Genomic DNA, 17,477 nt, shown 5'->3' on the forward strand with positions numbered 1-17,477 from the left:
CAGTCCTTTACTGCTATTTATCTCCCAGTTTGCTCCCCTTTACTATTCTCTCATTTTTTCATGGAGGTTTGACAATAATCCATGAGGCAGTGATTATTTTCCTATAATTTTGAGAGAGACTGGCCATCAATGCGACCCGACCCTCGTGCCCTGGAGGAAGCTGGATCAGGCCAACTGGCCCTCTTTCACTCCTCTTGCAGAACTTGATCCTGCCATCATCTGTAAGCCATCAATAGACGACTGTGTGACAGCAGTAACTGACTGCATTGTACAAGCAGCTGCTCAATGTATTCCCAAAACCTCGACACATTTTCCACTATATACTTGTCTGTAGTGGAATGGAGTCCTGGCTGCCACATGGCACGGAAGGCTCAAACAAGGGCAAGGGATACTTTTCGTTGGTATTCCATACTCTCGCACTGCATTGCTTTCAAGCAAGCCCGTGTACATGCTTTGTGGTTAAGACATCAAAGCCAGAAGGAAACTTGGATTAAGTTAACAAACAGTATATATTCTACCACTAGTTCTAAAGTCATATGGGACAAGATTCAAAAGGTCAGTGGGCAATATAATTCTCTCCCCCTTTTGATCTTGTTCTCTGATGGCCAGGAAGTAGCTGATATCCAGAGCATCGCTGATACTCTAGGTAAAATCTTTTGCCAGATATCTAGCACTTCTGCTTCTTCCTCCATCTTCTTAGGCATCAAGACTCGGCCAGAGTGATCTCCTCTTTCCTTTCAAGCTGATTGTCTCTATGACTATAATCGCCCCTTTACACTGGTGGTACTCAAACTGGCCCTTCATTGGTCTGGCGTAACATTGGTTGGACTTGATGATGTACACTATGAAATGCTGCACCATCTATCTTCTGCTGCTCTTGTTATTCTTCTGATTGTTTTTAACCAGATCTGGCAGGAGAAAGTTTTTTCTGCTGCGTGGCACCAGGCTATTGTCCTTCCTTTCTCTAAGCATGGAAAGGATCCCAAGATCCCTTCAAACTACTGTCCAATTGCTTTGATGAACTGTCCCTGTAAGACCTTAGAGAGGATGGTTAATGCTCATCTCGTTTAGTTCCTTGAATCAAATAACCTCCTCTTGTCCACTCAGTGTGGGTTGTGATGACAGTGGACCACCTGATTCGACTTGAAACATGGAGGTATGGCATTTTGCAATACCTCCTTATATATGGGTTACATGGCCATTTGCCCATTTTTATTACAAATTTTTAATGGACAAGCAATTCCAAGTTTATGTGGGTTCGACATTTTCTTGTTCTTTTCTACAGGAACTTGGAGCCCATTAGGGCTGTGTTTTGAGTGTCACACTTTTCAGTATAAAGATTAATTCCATCACTGAACAACTCCCTCTTTCCATTGCAAACAGGCTCTATGTTGACAACTTTCATATCTCATGTCAGTCGTCAAGCGTGAGGTATATTGAGGAGTAGCTACAGACTGCCTTCAATCATTTACTGAAGTGAACCACAGCAAATGGCTTTGCCTTCTCTCTCTCTAAAACTTCTGCCACCAATGGGGTATTCACCCTGATCCTGAACTTTGTATCGGTGAAGTTGTGCTGCCTTTGTTCCTGAGACAAATTTTTGGGGCTTATCTTTGACTGTAAGCTGACCTTTATACCACACATCAAGCAGCTATGGGTCAAATGTACAGGAGCACTGAACATCCTCTGTGTCCTCTCTTCCACTACTTGGGAATCAAATCAATGTTCTATGCTAAAGACATATTATGCACTTATTTGATTTAAACTCGACTATGGATCACTGGTCTATGGCTCTGCCAGGGCCTTGGCCTTAAAGATGCTGGACCCCATTCATCATCAAGAACTTCAGCTCTGCACTGGGGCTTTTCATACTTCCCTAGTTCAGAGCTTATACACAGAGTCTCGTGAACCTTCTTTGCACCTCCTTCCTCCATTTGCAACTATCTTTACTATATGCTTCAAAACTTTGTTCCTAACCAAAGTATCCCTTCTGGGGTTGTGTTTTCCTTCCTTGGTGGGCCATACTTTTTCAGAACAGACGATCTGCCATTGCTCCTTTTGGCCTTTGTATCCAGGTGCAATTGGATGAATTGGATCTGTCCTTGGATGACATTGCTGTATCCACTGGTCAGCCCATCCCACCATGGCTTCTTACAGTCCCCATATGTGACCTGTCTTTAAGTCATCTGAGAAAAGCAGACACTCCCGATTGGAAATACTGTCTGTTATTTGCTGAACATCTTTCAAACCATCTTTCCTTTCCTATTTACACAGATGGTTTGAAATCAGGTGACTGTGTGTGAGATCTTTTATGGTTTGTTTTGGTTCAGTAGTTGTGTGCAGAATCCCCTCTACAGCTTCTGTGTTCACTGCTGAACTGTACACTATTTCTCTTGCCCTGGATCACATAGAAGCTTAGCAGTACTCAAACTGCACTATTTATACTGACTTGCTTAGTTCTCTACTGGTCCTGGATCACTTCACATTAGTTCACACCCTGTTCTCATCGATATTCAAAACTGACTGGCCCATTTCTCTTTAACATCTACTTCTATCCAGTTTTTCTGGATACTGGGCCACGTTGGGATTCACGGGAACAAGCTCACTGACACTGCAGCTAAATCTATCTGCTCTGGCACTATCACCACTGTACCTATTCCATACACGAACTATGGTCCTTTACTCAAGGTTTGGCTCTGTGCCAGCTGACAGTCGACTTGTAGTGAGCAACGTGAAAACAAGCTTTTCCAAATAAAACCCTATATTGGACTTTGGCTATCTTGTTTCTATAAGTATCAGAAAGAGGAAGTTGTTCTAACTAGGCTACACATTAGTCACAGTTTTTAAACTCATTGTTTTCTTTTATCTGGAACTGATGCACCAATGTCTTGTCTGTGTAACACTCAGGTCACAATAAGCCACATTTTACTGTCTTGCCGTTGTTATGACTCTCAATGACGGCACTGTTTTAAACATGTTCTGTCCCAAGGTCTGCCATAACATTAGACAGTGTTATTGGTGATGGTGACATTGTCCACCTTGGAAATGTTTTTAGTTTTTAAAGGCCATCAATCTTTTTAATGCCATTTAATGTTTTTAATTTATACATTAGGCATTTTTTAATGTGATTCTCTTTCAAGCATCACAGTCCATCTAGTTCGATTTGCAATTAGAAAATGACCATAACGTCAAATAACTCGAAACCAGGACTGGAAAGGCCAACTTCAGGTGACTAACACTACTGTTTGAACTACATGTTAGTCATCCTGGTGTGTTATTATTAAAATTTTGCTAAAAGTCTTTTAAAAATTTTATTACTTCACTTTTTGAAAATAACTTGGAGCCAGGACTTAACTTTAAAAATACAGGGTATTGGGATTACACAATGAAAAAAAAACTGACTTTGAGCATAACTTACAAATGTTCTTTAATATTTAAAAACAATTATAAGAATGTCATATGACAATGAATTACACATTATATTATACACATTAACATGAAAATACCTTTTAACATTGAAGAAGCCCCCTGCTGGGACAGTGGGTAAGTCTTCAGATTTAGAATGATAAAATCAGGGGCTCGATTTCTCTCTTTGGGCTCAGCAAATGAATCTACTTGTTGCTTTCCAATAAGAAAAACACACACAAATGCTGTAAAAGCAATGGACATATATGTACATAACATCTAAAACTAAGTTATGAAAAGAGAGAAATAAAGAAAGTATAGTGATACCCTACCCTCTTTAGCAGTGGACAGACCAATACAAAAACTAATCAATAATACAAAAAGATAAAGACAACAAAGAAAATCTTTTAACAATGATTAGATATCAATTTCCAACATTAGCTATGATGTATGGCTGCTTCCTACTCCATAAAAGGTAACCTAATAACAAAACTAAACATAATATATCTAAGACTCCAAACATATAAAAAAATTGAAACCTTAAGATCATACTTTACACAGAAATTATGTTACGTAAGTATTGAAATAAAAGAGCTAATTTTATAATTTTCTTTTGTGAAAGGTATTCTTTTCTCACAATTCAAGTTCCAGTTGAAGGGTTTTAAAGTTAAAAGATTATTTTTAGTAATTTTACAACTATAGTGAAAAAGTCTTTGTTTTTGTGTGATTTATTATACTTTATTTTGTATTTGACTGTAGATCATTGTTAAAGTTATCTTTTATTATATATTAGTTGGTTCTTTGTTAATGGGTTTATGTTATCCATGTGGCATGTAAATGTTTTTAGAAATTATATTAATATGCTCCTTGATCATGCCACGAGTTCAAAGATGATCAGTTTTAAAGTGAATTTAATTGTTAGCTTAAGAACAAGCCTAAAAGAAAAGAAAAAAGGAAATTTGAGACATTTTAATGTCTGGTTTGCCTTTTCTTTAGTGATATAATTTTTTTTTTAAATATGTTTAAGTTATTTAATGTTTTTTCCCAGGGAGTCGTTAAAAATTAACTTGTTCTAATTCTTTGTTCTGCATAGTAGATGATGTCTCTTCTTGTTATGAAGATATTGCAGTAAGTCTTATTTAAAAAAAAAAACTTTGGTGTGCTTTTTTTCTTTATCCAGCTGCACTAGGAGATTGCTGATGAAGATTTGTTTTCTCAGATTATTTTGTTCAGTTCGACAGTGATCTATCTTGAGAGGGAGAAAGCTGGAGAGCTAATCACAGTCAGTTAGAAGAAACTGACTATTTGTGTGCAAAAGTATTTACACTAGGTTTTATTTTTGTCTGACTACAAATAAAGATTGTTTTTATTTGTACCATCTTTGTTCAGTCTTATTATTTCAGATACAGTGAAAGGACACTGTTATGTATTGTAGAACACCCCTTTTAGTGTGTGATAGATTATCTTATTATTATGGTTTTAAATTTCTAATATATGTCAGGAAATTAGTTTTGCCATAATATACCATAAAGTTATCATAGATATGTTGTTGAGAAGCATTGGATCTTGGAGAAAGATTTTACATGCTTGTCCAGTTTTACCACAGAATGTTATGATTTTCAATATGAAGAAAATGGAAAAATATTAGAAAATAGAGTTTCTGGTGCTTATGAAGTTTTAAACAGTTTTTGATAAAAATAACATGAGAAACAATTAATTAATATCACTTTATAGTGAAGACTAGTTGAAATCAAGTTATTATATTGTTCTTGGCACCTTCGTAATATCCATATAAGTCATAGTGAGCAACCTGTATGTACATCACTAACACATGGTTGGGCCACATGTGGCATTTTGATTAGCATGCTTGACTACAATTTTAAGTGTCTTAAGATTCACTTCGTACTACATCAATAACATGCTCTGTATTTTGGGGCCATGGGAACATTATAAGAATAATAGGAAAATACAAATATTCAATTCAAGAATCTAAAATATTAGCAATTGGTATTAGTGATGCCACCTTCTATCTAGTCTGTCATTTCAGAAATATAGATGGCTAGTTCAGATAGGTTTATATAGCTTGTCTCTTGAATATCTGAAACAAAAAAGATGTAAATAGCATAGACAGAAACACTTACCTAATATATTCTTCATGCAGAGCAAAAATTTGAGATATGAGCCCTTGAAATGTATTATGTGAACCTATGTTATGTTATAATAACGTTTTGAACTACCAGTATCAAATTTATGCAACTAAGACATTGTCATTGTTAATCTTGTTAACAGGTTTGGAGGAAAGTATTTATTGCCAGTTATTAGCCTTGCATGGATATGTCAAGGCCCTAGAATGCTTATTACATTGTGAACTTACTGTTTCTATTTCTTGCTTGAAAGAATTTGAAAATACTCATCATCATATTCTAAAAGGTTTGTTGGCTGTTGTTTTGTTTGAAACTAATGTATTGATGTTGTATTTTGGACCCTGTAGTTAAGTACAATTTTGTATTAAAATAACATAAAAAGTAATATTGGAAAAGCATTTTGCAAGCTACAAATGTATTATTAATTTTGAGTAAGCAAATTTCTTAGTTATGGCTTAAGTTGAATTTTTAAAATAAACAAGTATTAGAAAACTAGGAAAACAGTATTATTGGATTTAAGCAAGTTAATTTAGGTTTCTCAATAAATGATAGAAGTATGATATGATATTTTTAATATCTAAGGTTTTCTTTACGAAGTTTATACTCTATGAAATTTTTGAACCAGGTTAGTTATGTAAAATAGTCATTTTTCATTATAACTATTGTTGCAACTCTCTCTCTCCTGTTTCTTTTGAAATTTTTGTGGCTGTTTTCTTACTAGGTGATAATAAATTATATATTGCTTGTAGGTACAGCATAGCATATTGTATGTTTATAAATAAAATTACTAAAGTTTGTCCTTTTAAAGAATACTGTAATATATAAACATCTTTATCATGCAAAGTTAAAAAAAATCAGTTAATTTTGTTTATCATAATACATTTTTATTATTTCATTTGGATACTTTAGGTTATTTTATGTTTTTAATAATATTATGATAATAAACGTTTAAACATTTATGATATTTTAATCTTTTGGAACTTTTATGATGCATCAAATGTAAGTCTTATACCTGTATTGCTTATTTTGTGACACAGAATCCTAATGGTATTATACAAAAATATGTAGATGTTTTTAATTATAAGTTTTACAGTAATATTTATAATTTAAAAATATCTTATTTGTACTTTTTTATATCACAGCCAAGATCAGGTGAATTAAAAAAAAAAACTATATTTATTGTTAAGCTGCAAGTTTCCAAATTCAGCTTATTAACAATTACTTTGAAAATTCACTATTGCATTGAGTTACAAGTTTGTTTGGAAGCTGTGGTAGAATGTTATTTCAACCTTTCTTTAATGGTATTAAAAGTACAGTCATAAATGTGTTCATTAGTGATTTCCATGTTTATTAGTGATGCATATTTATGGTTTTGATATAGAAAATGAGTTAAAAGAATGTGAGAGTTGTTTCTGGATATATAAAATAGTTCAAAAAGAATCCTTAAATCTATATATCACAAGACTTTAAAATGGTCTTAACCACATGAAATTGTACTGAGTAAATTTGTTTTGATATATATTTTTCCCAGATCACTTTAGAAACTTACTTCAAGATATGAAGAAGCTGCAGTGTAAAGTAAGAAAAAGCAATGCTTTGCATCCTAAAGTAATTGAAATCCAGGCTTTTGTTGAGAAGATTTTTGTGTCAGATAGAAAGTGTTCTGCAAAAGCAAAAGTGAGAACTTATAAAATGCCATGTAGTTTGGAATATTGTTTATGTTGATTTATGTTTAAAATTAAAAATATTTATAGTTATATATTTTAAACTAAAAAAAAAATCTATATTTCAAATTAAACATTTACATGAATAGTATAATATTACTGATGTAGAGGAATAATGGCACACAGGTAAACTACCCCTTGTAGTTAAAGTTTCAAGTACACAAACATAGCTGAAGGCCTCCCTCAATGGCTTAGCAGTAAGTCTTAAGACTTGTAATACTTAAAACTCGGTTTTCTCACCTGTGGTGGACACAGCAAAGAAAACCCACTGTGGAGCTTTGTGCATAACTAAAAATAAAAACTTCAGTGGAATATTTGGGATAGAAATATATGTTGTATTAGTTTTGGTTTACCAGTGTAATTGTACAATATTTAATAGTCCTAAAATTTCATTTTCACTTTATAAATATAAGTGTATAAATATAACATATTAATATTTATACCTTTAAACAACTAGGTACTTGTAAACACTTCTCAGCAAACTCTGGTTACACTTAACAGATCATCTTTCCTGTTGGTGTATTCTTTTCTGTCATTGTTTAACAGGTTTTTTGGTGTTGAAAGATATTTTTAGTTATTTTTCTTAGAACTTGCTAAAATACCTTTTATATAATTTACAGTTATCTTAGACTTAAAAGTCACAGTCCTTACAGATGTAAGACATACATTTATTGAAGGGAAAGTGCCATGGCCACAATCATTTAGGAATATTGTAGTTTTAGTGAAAGTAAAACTTGCATTATATATTTTAATTCTCGTACAAAAAAGTACTTAAGAAATGTCTCATAATTGTGAATTATGTGGGCATTGAGTATGATATATTAAAATTATGTTGGAACATCACCACATTGTTAGAGCCCATACTTTCATGTCTGGTCATATGCTGATGAACATGCTTCTTTTACACAGTAATGTTGTGGTTCTAATTCTGTCATGTCCAAAGCACACACCCCTGCTTGATAACCTTCCATAATATATCTAATGTGCAAAACATATCAACATTTGATTGCATAAAAGTCTGTAGGCTATGGCAACTTGACTGGTGTGTCTTTATATGAGAAGCAGTGAATTCCTGTTTCATTTTTTCAGCTCTTTGTTGTATGTAGTGATTGAATGGAAGGTCCAACTTAAAGTCTTATTGTGGAGAATCCCTTCTTATGGGCCTTGTTTTCAAACAGATCCCTTCTGATTCTGTTGCATAATGTTACCTGTTTACGCACACACACATACAAATGTTTCCATTGATTTTTGTGTTCCTGTTACAAGATACTGTACTTTACTTACCATGAGTGGAGTAAGACTTGTTGAGGGTATTTGGGTGTAACTACAGTCCCACACTGATCCATATTTGAAAATTTTACAACTTTTGTAGGTGATCCTATGTGCTAATTTCTTAACCAGACATCATGTAATGAAGTTCGTCTACAGATTTTGTTTTTAGTTTAGTATTAAGGAAACTTCAAAGTTTAAACTCTGAGAATCCTTATGGAAGGAAGGTTTCAGATTAACATACATTATAAGGAAGCTTTTCTGTTAACTAAAATTAGAATTTATTTTATCAAACAGTGATGTTAAGAGTACTGCCAATTTAAAATGTATTGTTCAATTCCAGAATTTCAGTATCATATCTTGTCTGTCATTGTAAACCTTACAGAAGTTAATTGTGTTTTCACTATGTCAATCTTAATTTTATAGATTTTATAGTAATTTAGATTGTTTTTGAGTTTTCTTTTTATAATACAAAATTATTTCAATAAATATTTAGAAGATAGAATGATCAAATTAGAAGATATAGTTCTAAGAATTGTAATTATGTTATTTATCTGAATGTTTTATAAATATTTATACGTTGAGAATGTGCTGAAATAAAAAAGAACAGTAGTAAAAATTAAATTAGAAAACTCAAATAATTACTTCAATAGTGAACTTAAGGTAGAGCATTAACTATTTTATTAAATTGATAAAATAATTTAGAAAACAAGCTATATAATTTGCAGTGAAGGTGTATAATATGTTTTTAAACTTATTTTCTTAACTTGACAGATTTTGATTGTCTTGAAAAGGCATTTTGATGTTGTAAGTGGAATTCTGAAATGTGCTTTGAAAACAATTCAAGGTATAAACATTATTTTGGCTCCTACTGAAGTACAAATGGATTTGGAAAAAGTGTTGTCCAAGCAAGTGCTTTACCTTTCCCTATAATAAAAAAAAATTAAAAATTCGATTTTCAGTATGTTCTTTGTTTCCCAATTTATAAAGTAAGCTTCATCTCAAATATTGTTCATCTCTTATACATAAAGTTTTTATTTTTTTATGCTTTTGTGTGTTAAAGTTTCACCAAATGTTGTAAGATTTTAAAAAATGTTTTTTCTAATAAAATACTGCATTATCACAGTTTAAATGTTTCATTCAAGTAATAAATGTTATATCTAGTATCTTTGCAAGACACACATGTATATTAAATCATATCAGATAGCCATGTGAAAAGTATTTGTTGTTTAAGTAGTTTTCAACTGTTAAAACTAGGAATAGTTGTTTAATGTTAATTCTATTTTGTTTGTGATTTGTATATATAAGATCTATAACACTACATAACACAACTTTTTTTCCTGGATAGTATGTGTTATTTCTTAATTGTTTATGTTGTAAAAGTACAGAAAATGGCCATTATTCCCCTCAAACTTTGCTTTTGTTACCTGAATAATGAAATTTAGAAATTAACCTATTTTCTATGTAAAAATGGGCAAATTTGCACATTTTTGTTTACATAAGATCTGAATAAAACAATATATGAATCAAAATTTACATGTATTTATTCTAAAGTTATACGAAAATGAACAAAAATGTTTAGAAGTGAGTAGTGTTTCTAGATTTGTGATTGTAATGTAAATCACTTTCACGTTTCAGCCCCCAAATATAGTCTCCCTTATTGTTTTCGTTATATGCTCCTTGGTAGCAGTGTTCAAAGTCCACTATATCTTGGTGGAAGCACTCGCCTTGCTCCTCTGAGTATGCTCCCATGTTTTCTCTGAATTTATCAAAATAAGCATCAAGGATATGGACTTTCAGGGACATCCTTCACCCATTTTGCCATAGTTCTTCACCAGAACCTCAACCAGTTCCACGTAATTTTTGGCCTTGTGATTTCCCAAGAAGCCCTAAACCACTGCGACAAAGCTGCCCCAAGCTTTTTTCTCCTTCCTACTGAACTTCCTCAGGAATTCTGTGCACTCCAGGATCTTCTTTATTTGTGGTCCAACGAAAACACTAGCTTTGACCTTCGTCTCAAAGAGCTTAGGGAAGAAGTTTCAAAGGTACTTTAAAGTTGCAGACTCTTTATCAATAGCTGTAACAAATTGTTTCATAAGACCCAATTTTATGTGCAATGTGGGAACAACACCTTCTGGCGGTCCTCTAGTGGCTCACAATTGACATTGTGCCTCCCCACAGAGAACTCGGTTCGTTGTGGCCAGTGCTTCCTGTTCTAGTGCCCTGTGGTGTCTCTGCTATCCTAAAGGCAAAGATAACAGGGAAACTTGGTAAAGCACCCTTGGAGACCCATCAGGAATGCCACCATTTTGAAGTCTTTGATAATCTCTGAGCCATACTCATCATACCTCAAGGCTTCTAGCAAAGTCTTGACGCTGTTCTATTTCTCTTTGAGGTGCACTGAAAGACATTTAAATTTTAAAAGGTCTAAAATTTATATAATATAAAATATTACTATTCAAGCAATAAAAAATTGTCCATCTTACCTTCTACAGTGTTTTTTACAGTGCTCACAGATAAAATGAGGTGCCCAGGGTTTGTCTTGATCCCCGACAGGCATGCCGAAATATGCCTTGTAGACTTCACACATTTTAACAGATGCCATCACAGAGTACGTTTTTGCTCTTGTTTTGATAAATTGGCCACATACATAGCAGAATGTGTCTGGAGAATGCTTGCAGCTTCTTGATACCATCTCTGATAAAATCAGATCAGTCTATGTGTTCACTTAGGCAGCTAGGACTAAACTGAAGTGATGAGTGGTGAGCCCCTCTATATATATATTACTATGGAAAGTTCTAGAAAATTCTAAAAGGTTCTTGAAAATTCTCGTAAGTTCTCAAACACTTTAGAAAATTCTTGTAAGTTCGAGAAAATTCTGTATCAGCTACTCAGCACTGAATCTACCTGGAATGTTCTGGAAAGTGGGTTCATTTGAAAATTTCATTACCCAGGTCACAAAAGAAAAGTTTGAAGAGAAAAGTAAGTCTTTTTCATTTACTTTAGACATAAGCAATTGGGAAATAACACTTTCTGCTCAGATAAAAATTTTGTTACATAATGTAATCAGATATTATGGACTAAAGGAAATCTAAAAACAAAAGTTGTCAATATCAAGAGAAGTTATATACACTTTTGATGCACAAATTAATACCATTAACTTTTTTATATTTTTAGGAACGGTTGGAAACATATTTCTAATTTATAAAATGTGTACAAAATTGTTATAATTAATATAATAGATTCATTGAATGTCTGACATGTTTGTTGGCAGGACTGAAGAGTCGAACATTATTGTGATAACATCAGTGGCATCTCTTAGTGGTGGTACGATTATACCACATTTTACCACTGTGCTTGAGTATGAATTCTGGAATGACTCTCCTGTTAGACAGTTTTGTTTAACACAAAATATTGATCATTACAGTTTCCAGGTTGTGCTTTCTCAGACAGTTAGCAAAATCACATACATCTCTGAACTACCAGAATACATTTTACATATATTGAAAGGTAGCTATAGCTGTTTATGAGATTGGTATATGGACTTTCTTTATGCATTTATTTCTTGGTGTATTTTTTTAAATGTGTTGTTTATAGTAGATCTTCAATAGTGTACAGAAATTTGTACTTTCTTGTAATTTGTTATACCCTATAAAGTTAGTCATTTAAAAATTTCTTTGAGGTGGTATATTTGCTTCTTAATTATTAATTTTATAGTATAGAATATATTTTAAATTTGAAATGGTAATACCTCTCACCCAAAGCTGTCTCAATCTTAATTTCCCTCTAAGCATTGCTAAAACATTTTTTGCTAATAGTGCACCAGTCTATTGCACCACTTAATTTTCATGCCATTTCAGAACATGCATATAATTTGACTGCTCTCCACCAATTATACTTTACTAGTGCAAGTAGTGTCCTCTACTTTTCTAGCACAATTCTAACTTTCTTGAATGGCTAGAATAACAGATGTGTCTTTGCTTTGCTCCATGTACATTCTTTTCTTCATTGTGATTGCCAGTCTTTTACCAGCTTAAAATTAGTGTTTTCTTTGTCAAGGAATTCTGATCTGAAATTTGAATACTATATACTACTTGTGTGCTCTATACTAATTCACATCATAATTATACTGCACTGCTCCAAAGCAAAATGTTTTGCATCTTTTTCTTGACTATATGGTGCCTGCCTCCTACATACCACCCAATATGCATTACTAATTCATCATTTGGTGAGGAATGTATGTGTTCTAGAAGCAGTATTACACCTCACAGATTTGTCTTAGTTTCTTCCTCTGGTACACCTGTTATTTTCAGGTGGTTTTCATTTACTTATTTGAACACTGTCACACCTTCACCAGCCCCTCTATTTTTTCAGTGTGGGATTCTAGTTTTGAAGGAGAAGTTGTAGTACTGTTTCAGAAGTTAACATTTTCATACACTGAAAATGTATTTCCAATAGGTGTTTACCTTTCCTCACCCACTTTCCACTTTTCTTATTTGTATCTGTCAATTCTCAAATGTGAGGATTGTACTAGAATAGTAGAGACAACTACCTGTGCTATTATAAGTGGTGCAGTATGACTGGTGGAGGGTTGTCACGTAATATTCACATGACCTGAAATGGCACAAAAATGATGAGGTATAATAGATGATGCAGTATTATAAAAAATTATTTTTGCAGTGTTTAGAGGGATAATCAAGATCGAGATAGCGTTGGGTGAGGGAGGTAAAAACCTATTGAAAATACAATTTTACTGTGGAAAATATTTAATTTTCAGAGCCAACAGATGAATGTTTTCCAAATTCTGAAGAAAACGTTTGCTACACAATAGGATCAAAGAAAATAACTAGGAATCCAGAATTGTTACACCTCTTAGAACGGAAGTAAGATGCACTAAAACATGTTTACAGTTGTTATTGAGATTAAAGGAAAGTTGTCATGTTAAATACAACATGTGCTTTGTTATCATCAAGATTTGTACCTGATAAGCCTAAAAATACACCAATTAAGTTAAACGTTTGGCTGTTTTATATATATTATACATAGTGATGGAAAAAGTTATTGCATCACCCAGTTTTTTCATGCTGTTTTTTGGATTTGTCATCTATTTTGAGGACCTAAATGTTAGAAACTAATACATATAGGTTTAAATATGTTTCATAAATAATACAGTGCTATCTAATTTATTACATTGGTAACTTTTTAAGCTGTCTGAATATTGACATTAATCTGTTACAACGTGCATGTGACACAATTATTATCAAGGATTGGAAATTAATTCCACAGAAAAAGCAGTCATTGTTTCTTTTGAGAAAAAAAATTGCTTTGAGAAGAGTACATTTCTATACAAATTTAACCAGTTTACTATGACATACTGTGTGCAGAGATATAGATAGAGAGAATGACTATGTGGAGCTGCAGAAGGGAAAGTATAACAAGAAAACTTTCAAAACAGCTGAATATAATGTTTTGAAATGTATGATTCTGCATAACTGTCAGCTGTAATCCATCTCTCTCAAAAGAGCATGGCAGGGAACTTCAGGGATAACCATCCACACAGCCAGTCTTGTCTATATTTAGCTGGACTTCAGCAAGAGGTCAAGAAAGAAACTTCTCTTCACCGATAAGACACGAAAGATGAGATTCTCATGGGCTAAACAACATGCTTACTGGATTGAAGCAATGTGGAACAAAATGATCTTCTCAGATAGATCAAAGTTCAGCCTGCATGGATCTGATGGGAAACACTATGCACAATGAAGAGTTTCAACCAACATATTTGAATGAACTGTGAAGCATCCACAAGGTCAGATGGTATGAGGATGCAACTCTGATCATAATGTAGGACACCAGCATAAGGCACTATTAGTGCCATCAAGTACATTTAGATCCTCAAGTTCCAGTTAAAGCAAACAGTTCAGTATTACTTCATGGGAGCTGACTAATGCACTTTCCAAGATGACTTTGCTTCATGCCACAGGCTGCAAAATATTTGTGTTATTCATGCACATTATACAGTAGAATTCCATTTTCAGTAGAAATTTCACTTTAACTGCATTGAAAAAGCATCTTTTTTTTATATTGCTTCAGGTGAAGGACTGTCTTTGAAAGAAAATTGTTAAAACCATACATTGACCAGGCAATAATCCAGATGTCAACTATTTTAATGGATAACAAAGTGCATGAGAAAAGATGGAGAAGTATCTTAGAATTGCAGGAAGTCTTAATCTGCATGTGGCATCTTGAACTAACCCTTACCTACATTTAGTTCTTTGTGCATTCCATTAGTGGTGTTCCATTTAAATCGGTTTTCTTATTCAAAGAACATTTTCATATTTGCCAAGTTTCTGTTGATAAACTATTGTAACATGTTAATCATGATTTGTTTGTTAATAAAGATGCATAAACGTCTTTGGATGACTGAAATATTAGCTTATACTATACAGTGTCCATAATCATTTTACACTGGTTCTGACACTTATGCAATGCAGAATCCCATAACAAATTATAGAAATCAAGAAAAGTGTGAAAAAATGTGAACATGTATATCAGTTACATTGTGACATTTAAACATCGAAAAGGTTTCTGTGAATTTAGACAATTGTTATATATGTGTGTGCTATTTGTGGGCTGAAGAAGGCCAAAAATATTGTTTAATATCATTGTATCTATCTTAATATGATATTTTTTTATTCCTTTTATTTTGTAATTTCTACCAAATGTTTGTTTCTCCATGAAAGTGTTACAGTGTGATAATAATCCTTTCTGAACAAGATGGTGTTTCTCATATTCCTAGAATTTTTTTTACCCATCTCATAGTGGAAATACTTAAACAAAAGGCATGAAAAGTAAATAGTTTCAAGATAATTTGGTTCAGATTTTTTTTTATCAATTTTTGTGAAATTCTCAAAAAATTTTTTGTGAGACAGATATTGTGTAAAAAAAGAAACCAAAAAAACATTCAAGTTATTTCTTTTTCATTGATTTTAAATATGATTGATCTCTATTAATGCATTTCTCTTGAAACTTTATTTTGCCAATTGCAGCACTCTTGGTTATACATCATGAATGCCACATAAAAGAGTAAAAATTTTCAGTGATTTAAGATCTGGCCATTCAAAATAGTGTCAGGATAGAGTATTGGTAACAGTATTTTTTGCTAACAACAGTCTTGGTAAAATTGATTTATGTATAATACATATATTTTGGGTTCCATAAATTATTATTTATTGTATATTCTTTGAATCTGAAAAACTTGACAATATCATCAAAAATTAGGATTTCAGTCAATGTAATAATTACAGTCATTGTCATACTATATAAACCTAACAAGGCTTAAGTGATATCATGCCATAGAATAAAGTTGCAGTTACTTTCACATAAGTACACCTGCCCTACTATTATTGGACACTTTCTAAATTATGCACAGTTGCAGACCAGGTGTTATCCCAAGGGAGTAACAAAGCTAGAACTAAAGTTTTTTAATGACTTTCTTTGTCATGTATTATGTAAAAACATCACATACCTAGAATAACTGACAAGCTTATGCTATTCATCCTTCATTGTTTGCAGGCATGGACTAACAATCATTGAAAGAAATTATCAACAGATTTTGAACTTTCTCCCAGTAGAGAAGGTGAAATTATACTATGCAGATCTTGTGCTGGATGAAGAGACTGGAGTTATTGTTTTAAACACCCATGATCTTGAAGATTATCTTCAAGTAAATGATGTTATCAATAAGCTTATCATGCTGAGCATGAAGTTTGGCAGGTGTTGGTTGATAGTATATGCAGTTAAAGGCCAAGAGTAAGTGTAATGAAAATTTTAACCTTTAGGATGTATCTCAGTTAAGAATGAGGAAAAATGTAGAAAATGCACTTATAGAACATATCAATTTATTGTTTGCTTTTTTAATTTTCAAGTTGTTTTTATTCTTAAGAATAATTTACAGTTGAAGTACAAGCTGTTAGAGAATTTAAACTTTTCACTTGCTCATTAAGAAAAATATCTTTGAATTATATTTGTACCAGTAGAATCTAACCATTTATTAAGAGATGTTTCTATATCTTGATACTGTAGTATAGGTTATCATCACAGCTAGTATTAATTTAAAGAAAGAATTTGGGGCAAACAGCTGTAAAGGCAATATTTAATTAATACATACATTATACTTTCTTTTATGAGTTTTTATGTCATTTTCAATTATCAATAATCTAAACTAATTTTGGTGTTTAACTAATGTTATGACTTGTGCATAAATCATTATTCCATATCATATACCAGACCAAGAATTTAATAACTATATGTGTGTGTGTGTGTGTGTGTTACAGATTTATTCTCTTTCTCACTAAAGGTAAAATTGAAAAGAAAATCTGTGATCTAGAGGCCTAATGCTTTCTTTGATTGGTTATACTCTCTGCCATAGATTACAGTTTTGCCTGTTAAACACTCATCAGTACAGTATAGGCAAATAAACCAAAGAAATAATGTTAGATCTCTCATAACTATAATTTATATATAATATTTGTTAGATTTTAAGTCCTTTTCAATCAACATTAAAGTAACCTAAAATAATTTGTGTGTGTGAATATTGTTACACCTTGTGCCAAAATCATTATTCCATATTATGTATTTAGCCAACTATATTTAGTGTTATGTATAAGGGATAGATTTCTTTTCTTTCTCTTGTTGGAATAGTGCATTCCAATATATCTTTTGTGTAGATCATCATGGTTAATCTGTTAACCAATAGTAGCATAATGTGGTCAAATGATGCATGTGACTGCCTCTACACTTCTTACCAAACCTTCATTTCTCATTTGGCAGTGTTTGAGTTCATTTGTTGTTTTTTTGTGTGCTTCCTGTATGACAAACAGTTTTTTTCATATGAAATAGTTGCTTTTTCAGTTTATTTTCTTTTATACCAGTTCAA

The 17,477-nt window shown here is 32.6% G+C and overlaps 2 protein-coding genes across 2 annotated transcripts in view; both read left to right on the forward strand.

The window, feature by feature from the left end:
* Positions 1-9,604, forward strand: part of LOC143236290 (uncharacterized) — a 39,119-nt gene extending 29,515 nt beyond the window's left edge. The window contains exons 11-13 of the mRNA XM_076474562.1: positions 5,695-5,835; positions 7,081-7,226; positions 9,317-9,604. Coding sequence (XP_076330677.1) covers positions 5,695-5,835; positions 7,081-7,226; positions 9,317-9,475 — 446 coding nt within the window. The 3' untranslated portion in view covers positions 9,476-9,604. The remainder of the gene's footprint in view (positions 1-5,694; positions 5,836-7,080; positions 7,227-9,316) is intronic.
* An 8-nt stretch (positions 9,605-9,612) lies between these two features.
* LOC143239755 (uncharacterized) overlaps positions 9,613-17,477 on the forward strand; it is a 31,506-nt gene continuing 23,641 nt past the window's right edge. The window contains exons 1-3 of the mRNA XM_076481211.1: positions 9,613-12,052; positions 13,320-13,425; positions 16,115-16,351. Of these exons, the coding sequence (XP_076337326.1) occupies positions 11,794-12,052; positions 13,320-13,425; positions 16,115-16,351 (602 nt within the window). The 5' untranslated portion in view covers positions 9,613-11,793. The remainder of the gene's footprint in view (positions 12,053-13,319; positions 13,426-16,114; positions 16,352-17,477) is intronic.

This window comes from Tachypleus tridentatus, chromosome 13, assembly GCF_004210375.1.
Source record: "Tachypleus tridentatus isolate NWPU-2018 chromosome 13, ASM421037v1, whole genome shotgun sequence".
In the NCBI taxonomy this organism is placed as follows: domain Eukaryota; kingdom Metazoa; phylum Arthropoda; class Merostomata; order Xiphosura; family Limulidae; genus Tachypleus; species Tachypleus tridentatus.